Consider the following 21,810-nt stretch of genomic DNA (forward strand, 5'->3'; position numbering starts at 1 on the left):
ATTGATGTTTTACATACAAACAACCATCCTTTTTCATATGTTTATAATGTCTTGTTGTATTTTAGAATATAGGCTCGTTTAGAAGTGTATTTAAAATGGCTAAAAGCGTTTATGGTGAAAATATTTTTGGGATTAATGCTTAGGAAAAATGCAATATGAAAAAGCACTTAAAGTGCTTTCTATAAGAAGAAGCATTTCAAGTGTTTTTTTTTTTTACTTTTCTACCTTATATGCCAAATATCGATTAAGTACAAACGAGCTAGAATATAACACAACATGGTTACATAGATCTCCCGTCCGTTAGTCTTAAGAGGGGGGGGGGGGGGGAGAAATACAACAACCTATCTGGAAATTCACTTGATAAATCATGAACTTCAATCCAATGCGGTTTACAGGGTTTGGATCATCTTCCAGTGAATTGAAATACACCACTGAAAACCTGGCTGTTGCCACCCAGTGTTGCTTCCCACTCGATCGAAGATGTCGCAATCTGCGAGAGCATCACAACAATCTCCCTCATCTCTGGCCTCTCCACTGCTTCTTCACTCATACACCACTCTGCAATTTCTGCCATCTGCAACCAAAGTAATGTTTTTACTCACTTTAATCGAATTTTTTTGGAAGAAGCGTTTCCTCCTTCCAAAATTTTTTATCAAAAACGTTTTGACAAATTACAATTTGACACGTGTGCAGAAACTTTTTGTTTTGTTGTGTCAATCTGTGATTTGCAGTTAGGGCGGAGTGGCTCCTTAACTGTAACGAGCCAAGCAGTATACATTAGATCACCTTGAACATGTCCTCCATGGGATAGTTGCTTCTGAGGTTTCCATCTGTGGCAGCCTCTAAAGCTGCTTCTGGATGATCATCTTGGAACACCTTTTTTATCTGACAAAATGAGTAGCAAATCAATCAAATTTGTATTGTACTACTAGTGATCAGTGACATGCAGAGTCTTTGTTCAAGTCGGGTTGAAACTTACGACTGTAATTAAGGATTTCATCTTCCCAGGCTCTCGATTGTCACGGAAAAGCGCACGTTGCCCTGTGATCAGCTCTGCTAGTACCACTCCGAATGCAAACACATCGGTTTTGTGAGTCACCTGGAGCTCCTTCACGGATCTTTCAGAATTAACACATACACAGTCAGATACATGAAAAACTAGGGCAAACTTGATTCCATGTGCAGGTAAACTCGAATGAAGCTTACTCTGGGGGAAGATAGCCCGGTGTTCCAACCAGCCGTGTTGCGAAAACATCTTCTTCATTGGTTCTTCCAACAAGCTTTGCCAAGCCAAAATCTGCTACCTACAGAAAATGGATTTTAAGCTACTAATTAGAAGAAAGAACTTATTCTATCTTTTAACAGAAATGATATAACGATTCATGTTTCAGGTATACCTTTGCTCTGAACCCCTCGTCAAGTAGAATGTTACTAGTCTTTATATCACGGTGCACATATCGCGCTTTTGTGTGGTCATGAATGTACTCAATACCTTTTGCAGCGTCCACTGCAATTTGTGTTCTTGCAGTCCAAGAAAGTGGCTGATGACCTGATTTAATTCGTTTGGTTAGCTTCGCACATAAACACTAGAGAGGCGTGTGCGCGCAATGATCTGAGTACCTTTAAGTAAAGGATCATGAAGATGTTCGCTCAGCGATCCATTCTGGACATACTCATAGACCAGGTAGAGGTGGTCATCTCCACTGGCATACCCCAAAAGCTCCACCTAAAACAGATTTTTAAACAAGTGATTAGACTAAAAGCACTTCCTTTCGCACCGTGTTAGAGGTCAATTTATTCCGAAATGATTGCTCACCACGTTAATGTGATGGATCTTGCACAAGACCTTTAGCTCTGCAAAAAATTCTTTGGTACTATTAGACTTCATCTTCTTTATGGCAACCTCCTGAAAGTTGAACATTTATAGCTTAGTTTCATAGTTTTTTTCGAGTAGAAACGGAGAAAACTTGTGGGGTTCTTGCCATACCTTCCCCCTTATTACTCCGAGGAACACGCTACCATATCCACCCTCTCCGATTTTCTTAGTTTCATCGAAGTAACCGGTTGCCTCCTCAATCTCCTCAAGGCTGAATATGACCGGTCCGTCTGATTCAAAAATTGCCACATCTATGAAATAAACAATGTAGATTTATTGTCATGAGCAGAAATTTCTCTCTTTCAGGCATACTAACATGCACAAATTATTACATTACAGAGATGCTGCTGGAGTTTTATCTGACCTCCCATGTTTTCTTTATGAAGCAACTGATTATGCAACGACAAGGATCGGTGAGGAGCCGAGCTTTTCGAGCTTGTAGATACAGGTTTATCTGGAACTTCCACATTTTGTTCCGGTTTTCTTCTCCGATAAAGGATAAAGATCAACGTGCTGATTGAAAGCAATGTCACAGCTAATAAAATTGCAACTAATATTGACCACTTGTGTCTGAATCCTGATGATCAAAACAAAGGGAACATGGATCAACTCGGACAGAAAATAATCTGTGAATTTTCTGAAATTCTTGTATAAACTTACGTATGTAAGATTACAAACATACGTAATCTGATTTCTACTAAATTTCGACTTGATTCAGAACTTATTTTTTGTTGAAAAATGTAAAAGTCAGATATCAAAAACCCCAAAAAACTAAAGAATAACATATCATGAGTGATTCCACCATTGCTAATTGCATCAAAGCCTTTTGTATAAAACTGTGCTCGGACAGTCCGTCTCTCCGACATCTTAACACACAGAAACATTGAATCTTTACTTTTCAAACTGTGGACACAGGTTTTTTGATATTTCAGTCAAATGAAATCAACTCAAGAAGTTCTTAAAGAGAGCTCTCACCTGGCTTTGATGTTCTGAGTCCATTCTTTTCCATGGGGACAAACAACACCCAACCCACAACTATGTATGAAGGATTCTCGGTCATATTTTTGTTCATTTTTTCAATGTTTTCAATCTTCGCAGACAGTAGCGTGCCAATATCCGACAGTGTATCATGCTCCTGAACTGTATATGTCACCACAATCTGAGACTGGCTTTGTACGCAACCGCATGGGAGATGGATGGGAAAATCAGCGTCTGTTTTAAACTGCGGTATCTCTTCTTCGATATACAAAGGCTGCCCGCTGTAAATCTTCGTCGACACATTATAAAACGTGTCAAATTGTTTCACCTTGTAGGTCGTGTCATAGAAGTATCCAACAGTGCCGGATATGTTTTTGCAAGAACAAGGCACACTTATCAGGTAATCTTGCTTCTTGTTGTGCTTTATAGGTCTGATTTCGGATGGATTCACGGTGTACAAAGTGGCAATTTCTTCTACCTTCAGATCGATGTTGATGTGGTAGAGCGAGGCGTTACATGTCATGATTTTCGCAGAGCAACTCAAAGGGTTTACGAGAGCAGACCTGATGGATGCATCAGCAGCGAAAACTGCAGAAAATAGACGAAGAAATAGGGAGAGGAGCATGCATGGAAGGAGGAGATGGGGGGATGCCATGGCTGTGGGATGGTGGACTGTCAAGATTTCAGAGAGACGGGCGAAAACATAGTTTCAAAGAATCAAAGCACAGTTTATTTTTGTTTGTTTCTCAAGTAACACAAAGAGATGTAATTGCAAAGACAGCTGAGTTCATATTTTTGTAAGCATCGACGAAAATTATGACTTTCATCAGATTTTTGTCTGGTTTTGGAGGGAGTTTGGTTATATTAGTTATTTCATGTTCAACTGCAACATATACCAGCTATTTGGACTGTCATGCTGAGATAAACGCGGAACTTTTTTGGATTTTGGGTGCTGCGCCTGCTAGACCGAATGAATATGTGCACCGTTCCAACCAAGGCTTATCAATTGATTTTCCTTGCAATTGTCATTTGGTCTCATTTTAAACTTATTTTGTCTCTCGACACTGCTATTTTCGTTACATTTAGTCTCATTTCACCAAATTTCGTCAACTTTGTCAAACAAGTCTTAAATTAAAAAGTAGTATGAACATTGACTGTCAACTGAACTTAAGGATTGAATTCACAAGCCTAAATTTCTTCCTTCCCTTTCACTTAATTTGTTTTTCCAATTTTTCTTGCCGCTAAATTAAAGTTTGTTTTTTTATCACTACTTATTTACCAAGCCGCTTGGTAAATACGTGGTGATCAACCAAAATTCTCATGTAAGTGCCACGTCGTCAAGCATGGGGCTTATCTTTACTTGAGTAACAACAAAATGTCCATACTACTTTTTAATTTAACTTCTGTTTGATGGAATGGAAGAAAATCATAGTTTCAAGGGGCAAAGACAAAATAAGTCTCAAGATGACGAAAATCACCGTTTCAATTAATAAGCCTTCCATAACTAGTGTGATATTTTGTTACAAGACTATTTTAATCTTAAATACAAACGAGTAAGCATACTCTCTGATTAACTGACCTAACTCACGTCCACAAATAATGTCACTCTTTATAATTCACAAGCCTAAATTTCTTCCTTCCCTTTCACTTAATTTGTTTTTCCAATTTTTCTTGCCGCTAAATTAAAGTTTGTTTTTTTTTTATCACTACTTATTTACCAAGCCGCTTGGTAAATACGTGGTGATCAACCAAAATTCTGATGTAAGTGCCACGTTGTCAAGCATGGGGCTTATCTTTACTTGAGTAACAACAAAATGTCCATACTACATTTTAATTTAATTTCTGTTTGATGGAATGGAAGAAAATCATAGTTTCATGGGGCAAAGACAAAATAAGTCTCAAGATGACGAAAATCACCGTTTCAATTAATAAGCCTTCCATAACTAGTGTGATATTTTGTTACAAGACTATTTTAATCTTAAATACAAACGAGTAAGCATACTCTCTGATTAACTGACCTAACTCACGTCTACAAATAATGTCACTCCTTATAAATCTAATAACAGATGTGATCTGACGGTTCAAGATTAACCACCGATCGATATAGACAGAGAGAACTAGCTTGTTGCTTCATTGTAACTTATGACATTATTATGCAGTTTATTATTAATAAAAGTTGTGAGTCAGTAGCTCATGCACAGTCATGAAATAGTAGACAGCTTTGTTCTTGCCGTCTGTAAAGCATGGTTGGCCGTTTAGATATATGCTTATGCTTTAATTTTGTCACTAACCAGAATTAGTAGACAACTTTTGTCACAGTGTATTGCTCAAGAATATTGTTCTTGGCCGTTGAAATAGTACACAACTTTTGTCACAGTCATGAATATTGTTCTTGGCCGTTAAAATAGTAGACAACTTTTTTCTTTCTTTGTTTTTAATTAACCGGGGGGGGGGGCACGCGGCCGTCCATGTTCTGGATTTCTGAAACAGTATATTGTTCTTGAGCAATTAAATATATGCTTATGCTTTAATTTTGTCACTAATCAGAATTATATACCTTGAGAACTCTGCTAAGAGCTAGCTAAGCACTGGTGTGTCCTTTTCGTATCTACTTCTACCTTTATCTGGTGTCGTTCGACTGGAAATTAGCTAGCGATACGAAGAGCTAATTAACGTTTAATTGTGGATGGTTAGGGTAGGTAATCATGGAGTTAGGGATTAGTTCTTCGGAGTTATGTGCCCGCTAAGAGAAAACATATTTAGAGACTTTGATGCAAGAAGTCAATGCGTCTTTGGGAGGGAGGAAGCAGGCTGGCAATTTTAATTCGCCAAGTTACTGTCAAGTTTGTCAATTATAATTTGTTTAAAAATCTATAATATATTTCATTGGAGCATGCGTTTACCTCAGTCACAGTCATGGTACAATAATAAAAGGACGAATTGTAGACGATGTAGTCAAGTTGGTTAGAGCAATATACTCATGTTCAAATCTTCATTCTTATAGTTTAGATATTAGATTAATTAGAATATGTCATAACTTCTCATTTTGGTCCCTGAGATTTAAAATCGATATAAGTGATCTTTGAGATTGTCAATCGTCAATCATTTTTGTCATTATATGAGAAATCTTCGTTAATTTGAGGGTATCTTTGTCAAATTAACCCCTCCCCTTGAACTAGTGGTTTCTTCAATTGAAGATTTTTCACATGAAGACCACAATGATTGACGGTGAACAATATAAAAAACCATGTATATTGATTTTAAATCTTAAAGACCAAAATGATAAGTTGTTACTATTTCAGAGATCATTTGGAATAAAAAGCCTTAAATAAAGGAAACTTGTGAAACAAGTATACAACAAGAAAATAGAAAGAAAATCAACTTGTGAATGTTTGTTAACTAATTACAGGAAAATATTTGAGCCCTAAACATTTGCTATTTTCCCGCCAACGTAAGAAAACCTCTGCTACTTTTGGACTTTGCTGCCATCTTGTGACCGGCGAGGGGGCAACAGAAGAAGCAGCGGTGGACAAAATTCCTACTTGTCACTCTACCACCCTCTCGCCAAGGAAGGCAGGCAACCATCCATGATTCACCGGTACGTAGTTTGATTGTGACATTTGCAATTAATTAAGAAAAGCATTAGTCACTAATCGCCATCAATCGCATTAATTAATTAACACACATAGACATTATGCGTCGTCTAATGATCATCGAGACAATCATCTTCACCTTAAGCATCGTCATCGTCGTCATCATCGCTCCTTGTACAGAGGCAGCTGGAAAAGGCCTTGGGAACGGCTTAAATGTAGGTTTCTACAGTCGCAGTTGCCCGAATGTGGAGAAAATTGTGGCTGACATCGTGTCCGAGGCTAACCGGCAAGATCCAAAGCTCCCCGGTGCCCTCATTCGCCTCTTTTCCCATGATTGCTTTGTCAAGGTACGCACAGCATTGTACTATTTATATCATCTCAACTGACATGCCAGACATCTCGCTAATAGGGACGAGATCCACCTACATTGAGACCTACATGTTCGATTCTCGTACAAAACGTAGTCAGTCAGTTAAGATGGTACAAATATCGCGTAGTATTTTATTGTCTAGATTGGTTGAGTTCACCCCCTTGAGGCTTTTAACAATTACAATTTACAGGGCTGCGATGCCTCAATTCTGTTGGAGACCACACGCTCAAAGGAGCCTGTAGAGAAAAAAGCACAAGGAAATGACTTCATTAGAGGTTTTGAACTCATTGATGAGATCAAGGCCAGGCTAGAACAAGAGTGCCCGCAAACCGTCTCTTGCGCCGACATACTAGCCTTTGCTGCTCGGGAAGCTGTTTTTCTGGCTGGTCTACCCCGCCACAAAGTCCCCGCTGGACGCCGCGACAGTCGTACTTCCCGTGCTTCCGATGTTGGCCTCCCTGCTCCTACAACACCTTTCAACGATATCATAGATTTCTTCACCAGAAAAGGCATCACCCTCGACGAACTGGTTGTGTTGAGCGGTGCACACTCCATCGGGGTGGCCCATTGTAGCTTCTTTGATTACAGACTCTACAATTTCAACACATCTCAGCCCCAAGACCCTGCCCTCAACTCAACCTACGCTGCTGATCTGTCCACAAAGTGCCCGAAACAAAATACATTGCCTGCAGACGAAGCGAAAAAGAGGGCCGTGGACTTCGATCCAACAACACCACTTGTTCTGGACAACAACTTCTACCTGAACCTTTTGCAAGGGAAAACCTTGCTCCAGTCGGATCAGATAATGGTTTCTGATCCTCGCACCAGCGCGTTGGTAAAGACATTGGCCTCGGATTCTGAAGCTTGGAGTCGAAGGTTTGCCAAGGCCATGATCAAGATGGGGCGAACAAACGTTCTCACTCGAGATGAGGGAGAGATAAGGAAAAATTGCAGAACCTTTAACTAACATTATGACCAATTGTGTATATCCATATGGTGTAAAAAGTAATTGTGTACATAATATCCATGTAGTGTATCGAATCCACTCGGGCACTTTCCCTGCAAGTTTAGTCATGCACAACGACGTCGTACATGTCACGACCAAAGATTTTATTTTTAATATATGAAACAGGAATTGATCAAGAATGTAATTTAGAAGGACTCAATTGACCAGAAAAAGAAACTTTGAAGTTATTCTTAATAAAGACGTTACTCTTATCATCTAGTTATGTTATCGTTTGTATCATCTTTTTAATAGAAATGAGGCCCACATGTGTTGGTGGGCTCGCACCTCTATTAGAGAGACGGCACAAATAAATGATAGGGCATTACTCATTATTGTAGGCATGCAACGCTAACTAAGATTGACTAGAGTTTCATCCCTGTTGTATGGAAACCTCCTATGGTGGGGTGGATCAAGGTAAATACTGATGGGTCTTTCAAGTCTATAGGCCGTGTGGGCTATATGCGTGTTGATTGGAGCAATTGCCTATGGCGTATTAGGCATATGCGTGTTTTTGTTTCCCATATGTTTCGCGATGACAACTGTGTGGCTTAGGCCTTAGCTAACTTTGGTGCAAATCATGCTGCATATTGTTGGTGGTCTAATGTTCCTTCATGTGCAGCTTCTGCTTTCATGATATTTCTGCTTCTACCAAATATCATTTCAGATGATTTTTACTATATGTTTTCTTTGTACGTGGGGTTGATTTTTGATTTCCTGGCCGTATTAATTACTTGCTATATTTTTTCCTCAACGAGGTTTGGCTTTATGTTCTCTTTGTTTGTATTTCTCCTTTTATTTTAATAAGATTATGGGAATGATCGGTCAACCACTATATCCCATCTTTTAGAGGAAAAAAAAGTTTTAATGAAACACTTCAGTATTGTTCATTTTTAACAAAAAAGACATATTTACCTTAAAAAGTCACTCCTGGTACTATTTACTTACAACACATTTTTGTCCTTTTGATTAAAACCCAAAGTCTTCAAATCATTTTCATTATTTTTTCTAAAATAAAAAGCACAGAAATTTATAAAGGGGCAAAAAACATATATGGTCCTCTTCCAACGCCCTTTTTCTGGGGAGAATGCCGATTTGCCGCAAAGAACTTCCTCTGTCTCCTTTGTTTTTTCATTTTTTCTTTTCTTCTTTTTCAGATCCATGGTGTTAAAATTGCTTCACTACTTCTAAATATTATGCTCAAATTCTATCACTTAATTAAATACGTAATTAGGGTAACCCTTATGTTTAAGGACTCATATGCGGAAGAATGCATGAGAACATGTAATGGCAGTTTCCATCAAAATAAAAACTTGCAAAATATTATAATATCATTTGCTAAAAAAATGCATCAGTTATAGTTCTATGAATTTTTTTGAAAAATACCAATTAACTATTGTAGAAAAATATTCAGAAGTTGTAGTTATGTGAAATTTTCATCATGGTCGTCTTGATTGTAGCCTTGTAGGTTTCTCAATTAAGAAATTAATTTGACAATTTGATCGACTTAATTTCCATCAGAATGAATACCTCTTAATATTTTCTCATGCTCTCGGGTTGGGATATTAAAATAATCAAACCACAAAAAAGAAAAAAAAAAATAACAAAAAGGAACAGACAGAAAGAGCCTATCTATGTGGCTTTTGATTTTCAATTTGAGGGTACTTCGTTTAATTGATATGAGGTTTTGACTATAAATGACAACATTTTTAAATTTAGGAGTTAAATTTTGACTATAAACAATATACTATCCATTAATCAAAAAGAGCCGAACAAATGGTGAAAAAAAAAAACCATCTTTCTATAGTATTGCAATTTTAACCACGAATAACGAGGCAAAACAAAGGCAAACCTAAGTCACTCACTTTGTATATAAACACAGCCCCGCATCGTGTCTCCGTCGTGACTGTGGCACAAAAAGAGAAAGAAACCAAACAATTCTCTCTAAGGTTGTGCCACTTCAAGTCACAAACAGTCACCGATCTTCTACCGGGGAGATGGGTAGTCGTTTAATTGCCGCGGCGGTTTTTGCCGTCACCTTGTGCTCCATGATCGTCGTTGCTTATTCGGCAGATGTGAACAACCCGGGGAACGGGTTGCATGTTGGATTTTACAATCGGAAATGTCCCAATTTGGAGAAAATTGTGATTGACGTTGTGGCCAAGGCTGTAGAGAAGGACCGAAAGCTTCCTGCTGCCCTCATTCGCCTCTTCTTCCACGATTGCTTTGTCAAGGTAAATACAGTTTACTGTGCCTATTGGGATAACGCCTTGATTCCTTACATGTAATATATCATTTGTGGCAATGCCGTTTAGGGTCATGCATGTCAAATTGTGATTATTACTTAAAATATATTCATGAATGTACATACAGGGCTGTGATGCGTCACTTCTGCTGGATGTCACACCCTCTGGCGAGCCCGTAGAGATGCTATCACCGGCCAGCTTCGGGGTCCGAGGTTTAGAAGTCATTGATCAGATCAAGGCTAGGGTAGAAAAGGAGTGCCCGGGAACCGTCTCATGTGCCGACATTTTAGCTTTTGCCTCACGGGAAGCTGTGGCTCTGTCCGGTTTGCCTCGTTACGAAGTCCCTGCTGGACGCCGCGACAGCCGCACTTCCCGTGCCTCCGACGTCATACTTCCTTCTCCCACAACACCTCTGAAGGAGCTCATAGACTTCTTCTCCAGAAAAGGTTTGAGCCTTGAGGAAATGGTTGCCTTGTCTGGAGCGCACTCCATCGGCACCGTCCACTGCAGCTTCTTCGATTACAGGATGTACAATTTCGCACCAGGTAAGCCGAAAGACCCTTCACTAAACGAAGTGTTTGCGGCTCAGCTTGCTCAACAGTGCCCTGCACCCAACGCATTGCCCGCGGAGGAGGCTAAAAAGAGGGCTGTTGACTCAGACCCCACCACACCGCTCGTCCTGGACAATCACTACTACAAGAGCCTGATGCAGGGGAGAGGATTGATGGAGTCGGATCAGGTTTTGGTGATCGACCCTCGCACCAGAGGGGTGGTGGAGAAACTGGCTAGGTCTGATTCTTTTGCTCGGGCATTTGCAAACGCCATGATTAAGATGGGGAGAATCAATGTTCTCACTGAAGATCAAGGAGAGATACGGAAAAATTGTCGGAAATTTATCTAACTGACTAGGAGCACATGTTTCAGCTCTTAATTCTTAAACATCAATTGTGGCTTGGCTTGGAAGAACCTTGTTGTATTTTTGTGACAATTACTGTTCTTGTTGACTGACTTATTTGCTGATTGATTTTTCCGTGTAACCTTAGCGAAGCCAATCACGGGGTTACCAATTCATTCATGTTGTAATATGTGTATCTTGTCGAATTATGAGAGAGAGAGAGCCAAATGACCACTTCTAACAACACCGATGTTATCTCCAACTTAATAATTACAACATGTCCAATCACGGGGTTACCAATTCATTCATGTTACAACACTTGTATCTTGTCGAATTATCAAAGAGACAGGCCAAAGATCCACTTCCAACATACTACGATATTGTCCCCAACTTAGGAGGATTCACTCTACACGCAGCGTCAAGGGACCCACCATCATCTCACTGGGCCAATGGGACATGCTCCCTGCCTCTGATACCATGTTAATTTAGGCTTATTTTGGAGTTTCAATTCTTGATATTATTCTTCTCAAGGAGGCAAATATATATTACTGACTTGATTTATAAGGTAAGAATGTGCAATAATATTTACTCTAATTATACGAACTCAAACGGGAATAAAATCCCCCTAATTACACAAAAGTCAACTCATTCCAACACTTACCACATATGGAAGTTAAACATAAAATTTCTTACTCACAAACGACTAATATATCATTAGAATGTATTACTAATGACAACCTTCCAGAATTTTTTTTAAAATACCTTGAATTTCAACTTTCAACCTAAACCATATGATTAAAAGAGAAGAAAAAGCAGATAAAATAAAATGAAATGGTTAAAGCTTTATATACAAAAAAATTGAAATAAAACTAGAGAGTCATATCAACCCCCATTTCACTGATAACTCTCTCCATGTTACTCAACATATCTGGAAAATAACAGGGAAGAAATAAATAATTAGAAACAAATTACCATTTCATGCGTTGCAGATCATAGCTTACCTTAAAATAATTCTCAGAGAAGAAAAAAAGAAAAGTGAAGCTACTACCTTGGAGGGAAGCATCTCCCCTGTAACTCTGCTACATAACAAACATTTGTGTTAATACTTCATCACATGGAATCACATTGTTCTACTGACGAAGAAAATTGTCTATGACGAGAAACTTTGAGGTGTTAGAAATAGTTACTGCGAGTTGGGATATGAGAATGACTTCTTGTGATACAAATGATTGTGCTGCCATTGAATCATTCAATCAAGGACAAATTTTCCGTTGAATAAAATTTCCGTTTACTGCTAAGGTCGCGAATGTACCTTTTCAAAAACAGGTTGAGAGTTCCCAAGTCATGAGGTGAAATTTGTAGGCATGATATGGGAGTTGAGATTGACAGACTCTGATACAGTTGATTGAGCAGCGTGTACATTCAATCATGATTAATGGTAGTAAAATTTCCGGTTATCTGCAAAGGCGTACATTCTACCTTGTTTAATTGTCTAAAAATAAATATAATTTACCTTGTTCAACGGTGCCGCGATAGTCATTCAGCTATGTGGTGAAACCTGGACGAACGGCTGGAAAGTTTTGTTGAAAGTTATGAATATGCATCATCGGATGAGCATAGGAGTAGTGCTCACCTGCATTGCCGAAGCTTGGCAGTATTTGAGTGGTATAAGTCTGAACCGGAGTCATGATAAAGGGTGTACAAACCCTGGAAACTCAGCAAAACACCATCGCAGCTCAAGGGGAAACGAAGAATTTAGGAGATTGCAGGTTTTGTATTTACTGGTCGAGGGGTGGCCTAGCCGAATAAATGAACTCACACTGTGCTGAAACTTCAGATTCCATGTCAGTATTAAGAGGTTCAATGTCGAAGATCCCCTGAAAAACAAAACCAATCGTAACTCTATTACCATTGCAATACAAAGGAAAAGATATTTCATCTACTAACACACTGGATTTTGTTTGCAGTAATGATTTCACCTTCAAAGAGATCATAAATCTCTCTGCCTCATCGACTGACAAAAATCGCAACGCAAACTTCTGGACCTGCAAACAAGATCTTAGTTAACACAAGGGCATTGTGAGTTCTTGTACAACAACAACAAAGCCTTTTCCCACTAAGTGGGGTCGGCTATATGAATCCTAGAACGCCATTGCGCTTGATTTTGTGTCATGTCCTCCGTTAGATCCAAGTACTCAAGTCTTTTCTTAGGGTCTCTTCCAAAGTTTTCCTAGGTCTTCCTCTACCCCTTCGGCCCTGAACCTCTGTCCCGTAGTCACATTTTCGAACCGGAGCGTCAGTAGGCCTTCTTTGCACATGTCCAAACCACCGGAACCGATTTTCTCTCATATTTCCTTCAATTTTGGCTACTCCTACTTTACCTCGGATATCCTCATTCCCAATCTTATCATTTCTCGTGTGCCCATACATCCCACGAAGCATCCTCATCTCCGCTACACCCATTTTGTGTACGTGTTGATGCTTCACCGCCCAACATTCTGTGCCATACAACATCGCTGGCCTTATTGCCGTCCTATAAAATTTTCCCTTGAGCTTCAGTGGCCTACGACGGTCACACAACACGCTGGATGCACTCTTACACTTCATCCATCCAGCTTGTATTCTATGGTTGAGATCTCCATCTAATTCTCCGTTCTCTTGCAAGATAGATCCTAGGTAGCGAAAACGGTCACTTTTTGTGATTTTCGCTAGATTGCTCCGGTCATTAGTGTGGATAAGTATATAGATGGATAGAGATAGGAAAGCAAACACAAGATGTACGTGGTTCACCCAGATTGGCTACGTCCACGGAATAGAGGAGTTCTCATTAATTGTGAAGGGTTTACACAAGTACATAGGTTCAAGCTCTCCTTTAGTGAGTACAAGTGAATGATTTAGTACAAATGACATTAGGAAATATTGTGGGAGAATGATTTCGTAACCACGAAACTTCTAAGTACCGGAGTGTGGTATCGTCTTGACTTGCCTTATCTGTCTCATAGGTAGATGTGGCATCTTCTCTGGAAGTACTCTTCCTCCATCCAAGGGTGGTATCTGTAACTGGTGGAGATGCACAAGGTAATGTATCAATTTCACTTGAAGCTTACTTTTACTTTAAGGCTTGGTCAAGCGCGATACAAACCATGTAGTAGGAGTCCCCCAAGTCGCCGAGCTAGGGGATCTGCTGAAAGAGGTGACAGACAAGGTAAGCAATCAGAGCTCCGGCTGATTGTTCACATTCTCCCTATCTTGCAGGCAGCATGAAGGATAAAGAGAAGAAAAATGAGAAGAGATGATATGGGATACTTTTGCTTTTGAAGAAGTAACTTTCCACATGCTTATTCTTGAACTGGGCTGGAGGGTTTTCTGGTTTCCTCCAGAGTATAAGGCCGAATGAAGAATTTGAGGGTCAAAACAAGTCCATCAAATCTAGAGTACGTTCGACCCTGCTGATATGGGATACGTTTGCTTTTGACAGAGTAGTGGATGTATCGGCACGTGTGCTGTTACGCTTGTCTCCACATGCTTCCTTGTATCTTTCTCACTTGCCCTATATGTTCATCAGGCAGATGCGGTATCTTCCCTAGAAGCATAAGATGTTGAAGATGAGTACTCGAGAGCAATGCCAGGTAAGTAATCAGGTAGGGGGTTCCAGGCAATCAGTTACTGGCTGGAAGCTTGATTTCAAGTGCTGACTGATTGCTCTCTTTCTCCTTGTCTTGCAGGTAAGAACAAGGCCAAAGGAAAAGACAGGGAAAAAGCATGATATGGGATACTCTTGCTTTTAACCCTGATGATATGAGATATTCTTGCTCTAGTATAGCTTGTTTACAGAGGTATTATCGGGGGGAAAGAAAGCTGAATATTTCGAAAGGCTTCGTTGGGAGTGCCCTCTCAGATAAGAGGAAGGGTTGAGCATTTTTGCAGGTCTGCCTGTCCGTTGGGGATGGAGGTCGACATATATAGGAGTCTCCCTAACATCAAGTAATAATGATATTCTTTTACCCTCCTTGGTCATAGCACGGTAGTGGGAGCTGCCAACTTCACATGTTTTAACTCTGTCAGATCACTTTGAAAAAGTGGTCTATGGTATCTGGAAAGCTGATGTTGCGTGTGAAGATTACAGACAAGCTTTATCCAAGGAGATCCAGCTCTTGAAGTTGGGAAAGTGGTGCCTCTTCGGTTTTCGAACAAGCAACCCTGTCGGGGATCTGGCTCTCGAGATTCGGAGAATGATGCCTTTTCGATTTTTGAGAAAGCAATCCTGCTGGGGGTCTGGCTCTCGAGATTCGGGGAGCGGTGTCTCTTCGATTTTTGAGAAAGTAATCATGTTGGGAGTCTGGCTCTCGAGATTCGGAGGGCGGTGCCTCTTCGATTTTGGAGCAAGCAATCTTGTTGGGAGTGTTTTCTCGAATGTGAGTAAAGGTTGGGCATGTTTGCTAGTCTACCTTGCCACGAAGCACAGAGGTTAACACACATGGACTTTCCAATTATCCAGCAGTGGTACTGTTCCTTTACCCTATCTTCGATTTTTGATAAAGTAATCATGTTGGGAGTCTGGCTCTCGAGATTCGAAGGGCGGTGCCTCTTCGATTTTGGAGCAAGCAATCTTGTTGGGAGCGTTTTCTCGAATGTGAGTAAAGGTTGGGCATGTTTGCTAGTCTACCTTGCCACGAAGCACAGAGGTTGACACACCGGGACTTTCCAATTATCCAGCAGTGGTACTGTTCCTTTACCCTTGTGGGTAATAATATGGTAGCTAGACCTTCAAAATTTATGTGTCTAAACTTTGTTAGTGTTGTTTCTTTGCTATTCTTTTACCCTTCTTGGTCAGAGCGATGTAGTGGGAGCTGCAAGCTTCACGTGTCTCAACTTTGTCAGAGAACTTTGGCAAAGTTATCTGTGGTACCCATGAGCTACTGTTGCGTGTGGGAAGTGGGTGATTGAACAGTACGATTCATGTGCTTTCTACTTCGCCAGAAATCTTCGACAGAATGCCCATAATTTCCGCAAAGCTGAGTGTGCGTGTGACAGGTGCTGACAAGGCTGGAAAAGTAGGTGCCTCTTCGATTTCTGAGATCGGCCCTCGTGGTCTCTGAGCAGCCCAGTTTTTGAGAAAGCAAGCCTCTTCGATTTCTGATATCAGCATTCATGGTCTTTGAGCAGCCCAGTTTTTTAGAAAGCAGACGCCTCTTCGATTTCTGAGATCGACCCTCGTGGTCTCTGAGCAGCCCAGCTTTTGAGAAAGCAAACGCCTCTTCGATTTCTGAGCAGGCGCCTCTTCGATTTCTGAAGCTTCGTCAAGTGCAGATTTTTATAGGGGCTGACATTAAGTTCCAAAGCACACTTGAATATCCACCAGTAGAAGCTCCATTCTTGCACTTCTAAGATCTTGATTTGTCCGACCTCTTCTCTCTTCAACACCTTTGAAAATGTCTGGCCCCTCTGACCGTCGTTTTGACTTAAACCTTGTTGAAGAGGCAGCCCCGCCTTCTCCAGACAACATATGGCGCCCATCCTTCGTCTCCCCTACTGGTCCTCTTATCGTTGGGGATTCCGTGATGAAGAATGATATGACCGCTGCGGTAGTGGCCAGGAACCTTCTCACTCTCAAAGATAACAGACTACTTTCCAAACGGTCTGATGAGTTGGCTGTTAAGGATTATCTGGCTCTCAGTGTTCAGTGTGCAGGTTCTGTGTCTAATATGGCCCAACGCCTATTTGCTCGAACCCGCCAAGTTGAATCATTGGCGGCTGAAGTGATGAGTCTCAAACAGGAGATTAGAGGGCTCAAGTATGAGAATAAACAGTTGCACCGGCTCGCACATGACTATGCTACAAACATGAAGAGGAAGCTTGACCAGATGAAGGAATCTGATGGTCAGGTTTTACTTGATCATCAGAGATTTGTGAGTTTGTTCCAAAGGCATTTAATGCCTTCGTCTTCTAGGGCTGTACCGCGTAATGAAGCTCCAAATGATCAACCTCTGATGCCTCCTCCTTCTAGGGTTCTGTCCAGTACTGAGGCTCCGAATGATCCCCCTCCGGTGCCTTCTCTTTCTGGGGCTCTACCGACTGCTGAGACTTCTCCTAAGCAACCTTTGTGAAGGCTCCCTCTTGTTTGTTTATTTTGACTCAAGTATATGTACATATTTGTAACTATTCGGGGTTATCAATAAATAAGCTTTCCTTCATTTCAACGTATTGTGTTAAATACACCAAAGTCTTCTTCACTAAGTTCTTTGAATTTTCTTTTGTTGAAGCTTGTATGTTGAAGCTTTGTGAGTGGAACATGTAGGTTGAGGTAGTGTTCCCTTAATTTCCCGAGTGAGAAAAACTTCTCGGTTGGAGACTTGGAAAATCCAAGTCACTGAGTGGGATCGGCTATATGAATCTTAGAACGCCATTGTGTTATGTTCTGTGTCATGTCCTCCGTTAGATCCAAGTACTCTAAGTCTTTTCTTAGGGTCTCTTCCAAAGTTTTCCTAGGTCTTCCTCTACCCCTTCGGCCCTGAACCTCTGTCCCATAGTCGCATCTTCTAATCGGAGCGTCAGTAGGCCTTCTTTGCACATATCCAAACCACCGTAACCGATTTTCTCTCATATTTCCTTCAATTTCAGCTACTCCTACTTTACCCCGGATATCCTCATTCCTAATCTTATCCTTTCTCGTGTGCCCACACATCCAACGAAGCATCCTCATCTCCGCTACACCCATTTTGTGTACGTGTTGATGCTTCACCGCCCAACATTCTGTGCCATACAGCATCGCCGGCCTTATTGCTGTCCTATAAAATTTTCCCTTGAGCTTCAGTGGCATACGGCGGTCACACAACACGCCGGATGCACTCTTCCACTTCATCCATCCAGCTTGTATTCTATGGTTGAGATCTCCATCTAATTCTCCGTTCTTTTGCAAGATAGATCCTAGGTAACGAAAACGGTCGCTCTTTGGTATTTCTTGATCTCCGATCCTCACCCCTAACTCGTTTTGGCCTCCATTTGCACTGAACTTGCACTCCATATATTCTGTCTTTGATCGGCTTAGGCGAAGACCTTTAAATTCCAACACTTCTCTCCAAAGGTTAAGCTTTGCATTTACCACTTCCTGAGTTTCATCTATCAACACTATATCGTCTGCGAAAAGCATACACCAAGGAATATCATCTTGAATATGTCATGTTAACTCATCCATTACCAACGCAAAAAGGTAAGGACTTAAGGATGAGCCTTGATGTAATCCTACAGTTATGGGAAAGCTTTCGGTTTGTCCTTCATGAGTTCTTACGGTAGTCTTTGCTCCTTCATACATATCCTGTATAGTTTGGATATATGCTACTCGTACTCCTTTCTTCTCTAAAATCCTCCAAAGAATGTCTCTTGGGACCCTATCATACGCTTTTTCCAAATCTATAAAGACCATGTGTAAATCATTTTTCCCATCTCTATATCTTTCCATCAATCTTCGTAAGAGATAGATTGCCTCCATGGTTGAGCGCCCTGGCATGAACCCGAATTGGTTGTCCGAAACCCGTGTTTCTTGCCTCAATCTATGCTCAATGACTCTCTCCCAGAGCTTTATGACTCATTAGCTTAATACCCCTATAGTTCATGCAATTTTGTACATCGTCCTTATTCTTGTAGATAGGCACCAAAGTGCTCGTTCGCCACTCATTTGGCATCTTCTTCGTTTTCAAAATCCTATTGAAAATGTCAGTGAGCCATGTTATACCTGTATCTCCCAAAACTTTCCACACTTCGATTGGTATATCGTCTGGGCCTACTGTTTTTCTATGCTTCATCTTCTTCAAAGCTACAACCACTTCTTCCTTCCGGATTCTACGATAAAAAGAGTAGTTTCTACACTCTTCTGAGTTACTCAACTCCCCTAAAGAAGCACTCCTTTCATGTCCTTCATTGAAAAGATTGTGAGTTCTTGTAGCAAAAAAAAAAAAAAAAGCATTGCGCAGCTTGCCTCGCCCACAGAGTCTCGATAGCTGACAAGCACGGCTCTGGTACCCTGGGAAGGAAGTCGCGGGTTGCATGAAACGTGAGGCCAAACATACTGCCGCTTGGAAACATAGTGCTCCTCCAGCAACATGTTAAGTCGTAATCATTCAAAGAGTTTGCCAGATGAAATCTACGAATCTTCGAAAAACCAAACAAATTGGGAACAAAGAAAGTTTGGCCTAGAGGCTAGAAAAACAACCCAAAATCCCAGTAATCCTCACTGCATTACTTGTTGATTAAGCCACAGAAACAATCAAGCGGGGAAAATCATAAAAATTGAATGCTCAAGCATTTAAGTATCGAAAAGGAAATAACCAAACAAGAGTTAAGTAAAATAATGGGGATTTAACAGCTAATTAATTAATATTAAACAGTTGACGTCTATCGAATACTTTGCCTGCAAGGTTACGAGACTTCTTTGGGAAGAAGCAAAGAACGACGTCGTAGTAATCTCCGGCAGAAACTAGCTATAAACAATCTAGCACTTGTTGAACTCGTTTTATTTATCATATTTGAGCTTAAATACCGTTTGGCCGCCGTGAAAATGCGTAGTGTACGTATGGAAAATGGGCAAATTTATTACAATGCATGGACATGGACACGGATACGGGGATATAACATGATGGTGCATGTCAAATTTCTAAAAACGAAGACACGATATGTCTGGGATATGGCAATTAAAAATATATATAAATTTTAAAAATGGTTTTTGGTTAATAAAAAGTTTGAAAAAGCTTTTTTCATTAAAGCTCCCTAAAAAATAAGCATTCAAATTTATTACTCAAGTTCAAATTTATTTCAATAAACTCTAAACAGTTAGAAAGATATTGCATCTAACAAGCAATTAGTCTTAAAACTTGAAAAAGTAAAAAGAATATCCATGCCACTACACAATAATATATTATAATACGTAAAATACAATAATATTATAATAATACAAAAAAGTTAAAAACTGAAAAGCAAAAGACTTCGAATCAAATTAAGGTTTCGAATGGACTATGGAGTAGTGGTATGGATATTATAATATATTATTGTAATATTATAATATTAGTTTCAGAAAAGCTAAAGGCTTCGAATCAGATTAAGCTTTTAGTTTCAGAGATGGGTTTTGTCCTCGGGGAATCAGATTAAAGCTTCGAATGGACTATGGAGTCATTGAATCAGTAAAGCTGAGGAGGAAGATCAAGAAAGCATCGGATTTGGAACTATTAACAAAGTGAAAATGAAAGCTCACCACTCACCAACAGTTGCAGACAGAGACGAAGGAGATGATGGAGCATTGTAGATGGAGAAGATGGAGACGACGGAGACGACAGATGACGGTCAATGGTGATTCGTGAAAGTCTCCCAAGCTGAATGATTTCTGAGGTTTGAGAGTTAAATCTGAATTTTTTTCTTTCTAATATCCTCCGATTTTAATGTGATTTCAGTTAGCTAACTTCGATCAATCATAATTATGTGCGGATTTATTGTGATTATTATTATTTTTTCTTTATGATTATCCTCCTATTTTAGTTTGAAACGTATCCAAAAAGTAGGATACTGATATCTCGACAATACGATACGCGTATCTTATCAGTCCTAAATGTATCCCTTCACTCTGATACGTATCGGGCATGTATCCACACGTATCCGTATCCATATCCTCAGCGTGTCAGATACGAGATACGGTGGCTTTCTCTCGTGTCCATGCATCTGATTGTCCTTGAGAAAAAAACGTGGGCTCACTACAACTTTGTCGGCGAAGCAGACGGTGAGGAGGACGTCGGAAGAGGGGGATAAGTGATCGTGAGCGAGCTGGATGGAGCATAGCCAGGGAGGAGGAGACCAAGTTGCCAACTATCAATCGATTTCTGATCTTGGTGGTCAGAGGGACGAAATACATTCCTAGGCTTCTTTCGGCAAAATACACACCTAGGCTTCTTTGGGCATGCCTGAGGCGTCGATTGGGCATCCCTTTTTCTTTTTTTAAATTTCAAAAATCTAAATTTTTTTTAGAGTTGCAAAACTGTTTTGAGTTGTAAGTCATGAACACCAACGAAGAAGATGAAGAATATGAAGAAGACGACCAGGTTTTTTAGGTTGAGTTGGTGTTTTTAAATTTTTTTTTAATGTTTAAACTGACTCTACTTTGCCACATTTATTACCCCATTATCTTCACTTTTTTTAAACTAATCCCACTTCAAAGACATTTATTATCCTACTATCTCTTTTTTGTTCACTTTTTATTTTTAATATTTATTTTCTCATATACTATATGTATATTAGATAAGCATTGTTTTGTTTTTGTTTTTATTATTTTTCTGAATATTCTTATGATTGACGTAGAAATGAAAACATCTTTCTATGTGGATTATTATTTTCTTAATGTTATATATATATATTTTTTAATTCGTTATATTTTTTTCTTCTTATTTATCTTTTTTAAAGACTACCTATCCCACCTAAATATTATCCAAAACTCTCATATAAATAGGCACTTACTTAAGTAGATGTTTGAAATTGATTAATTTGATTGTTTGATTAAACTTGGTTATGTGAGTTAAACTTGTTTGTGACTATTATATTTTTATATGTATAAAATATGTATTAAAAAATTAGGTCGCCTCACGTCTTAAGGCTTTCGTCTAGGCGGGAGTTGTCAATCAAATGTCTTGTCCACGCCTTTGCCTCTTAAAACATTGTTCAGTACTGCGGTTTGATGATATTTCTTTTTATTTGGGAGTGAGAGGTCTTAGGTTTGAATCTCGTGGATGGCGAATTCAATACCAAATTAGGTTTGCCCATTGTGTGACTTAGCCGAACTCCCTCTCCCCTTAGTGTAAAAATATCAATGTAT

General features: G+C 39.8%; 3 protein-coding genes, 1 long non-coding RNA gene and 1 pseudogene across 4 annotated transcripts; 3 read left to right on the top strand and 2 right to left on the bottom strand.

The window, feature by feature from the left end:
* Positions 1–304: 304 nt before the first annotated feature.
* Positions 305–3,667, bottom strand: LOC126607977 (lysM domain receptor-like kinase 3). Its single transcript, XM_050275706.1, has 10 exons — positions 2,852–3,667; positions 2,241–2,453; positions 1,988–2,127; positions 1,817–1,906; positions 1,621–1,726; positions 1,398–1,549; positions 1,207–1,304; positions 980–1,118; positions 787–885; positions 305–574 (listed from the first exon to the last, which is right to left on the bottom strand). Exons 1-10 carry the CDS (start codon positions 3,507–3,509, stop codon positions 404–406), a joined length of 1,866 nt encoding a protein of 621 aa, XP_050131663.1. The 5' UTR covers positions 3,510–3,667; the 3' UTR covers positions 305–403.
* A 2,713-nt stretch (positions 3,668–6,380) lies between these two features.
* On the top strand, positions 6,381–8,042 carry LOC126607978 (peroxidase 57-like). Its single transcript, XM_050275707.1, has 2 exons — positions 6,381–6,794; positions 7,008–8,042. The coding sequence occupies exons 1-2, from the start codon at positions 6,549–6,551 to the stop codon at positions 7,782–7,784; spliced, it is 1,023 nt and encodes a 340-aa protein (XP_050131664.1). The 5' UTR covers positions 6,381–6,548; the 3' UTR covers positions 7,785–8,042.
* Positions 8,043–9,710: 1,668 nt separating this feature from the next.
* LOC126607979 (peroxidase 57-like) lies at positions 9,711–11,151 on the top strand. The gene is made up of 2 exons (XM_050275708.1): positions 9,711–10,054; positions 10,194–11,151. Exons 1-2 carry the CDS (start codon positions 9,818–9,820, stop codon positions 10,965–10,967), a joined length of 1,011 nt encoding a protein of 336 aa, XP_050131665.1. The 5' UTR covers positions 9,711–9,817; the 3' UTR covers positions 10,968–11,151.
* Positions 11,152–11,830: 679 nt separating this feature from the next.
* LOC126607980 (protein POOR HOMOLOGOUS SYNAPSIS 1-like) lies at positions 11,831–21,146 on the bottom strand (annotated as a pseudogene).
* Positions 14,357–15,458, top strand: LOC126607981 (uncharacterized). The gene is made up of 3 exons (XR_007617736.1): positions 14,357–14,395; positions 14,527–14,590; positions 14,687–15,458. It is a non-coding gene; the product is annotated as an uncharacterized LOC126607981 (long non-coding RNA).
* Positions 21,147–21,810: the final 664 nt, after the last annotated feature.

Source organism: Malus sylvestris, chromosome 16 (genome assembly GCF_916048215.2).
Source record: "Malus sylvestris chromosome 16, drMalSylv7.2, whole genome shotgun sequence".
Classification (NCBI taxonomy): Eukaryota; Viridiplantae; Streptophyta; class Magnoliopsida; order Rosales; family Rosaceae; genus Malus; species Malus sylvestris.

Coding starts and splice junctions, on each gene's coding strand:
- LOC126607977 (XM_050275706.1), bottom strand. CDS start 3,509: ATGGCATCCCCCCATCTCCTCCTTCCATGCATGCTCCTCTCCCTATTT. Junction 1,550..1,620: donor TCATGATCCTTTACTTAAAG/GTACTCAGATCA, acceptor GAATTAAATCAG/GTCATCAGCCACTTTCTTGG. Junction 886..979: donor TGAAATCCTTAATTACAGTC/GTAAGTTTCAAC, acceptor TCATTTTGTCAG/ATAAAAAAGGTGTTCCAAGA.
- LOC126607978 (XM_050275707.1), top strand. CDS start 6,549: ATGCGTCGTCTAATGATCATCGAGACAATCATCTTCACCTTAAGCATC. Junction 6,795..7,007: donor CCCATGATTGCTTTGTCAAG/GTACGCACAGCA, acceptor TACAATTTACAG/GGCTGCGATGCCTCAATTCT.
- LOC126607979 (XM_050275708.1), top strand. CDS start 9,818: ATGGGTAGTCGTTTAATTGCCGCGGCGGTTTTTGCCGTCACCTTGTGC. Junction 10,055..10,193: donor TCCACGATTGCTTTGTCAAG/GTAAATACAGTT, acceptor ATGTACATACAG/GGCTGTGATGCGTCACTTCT.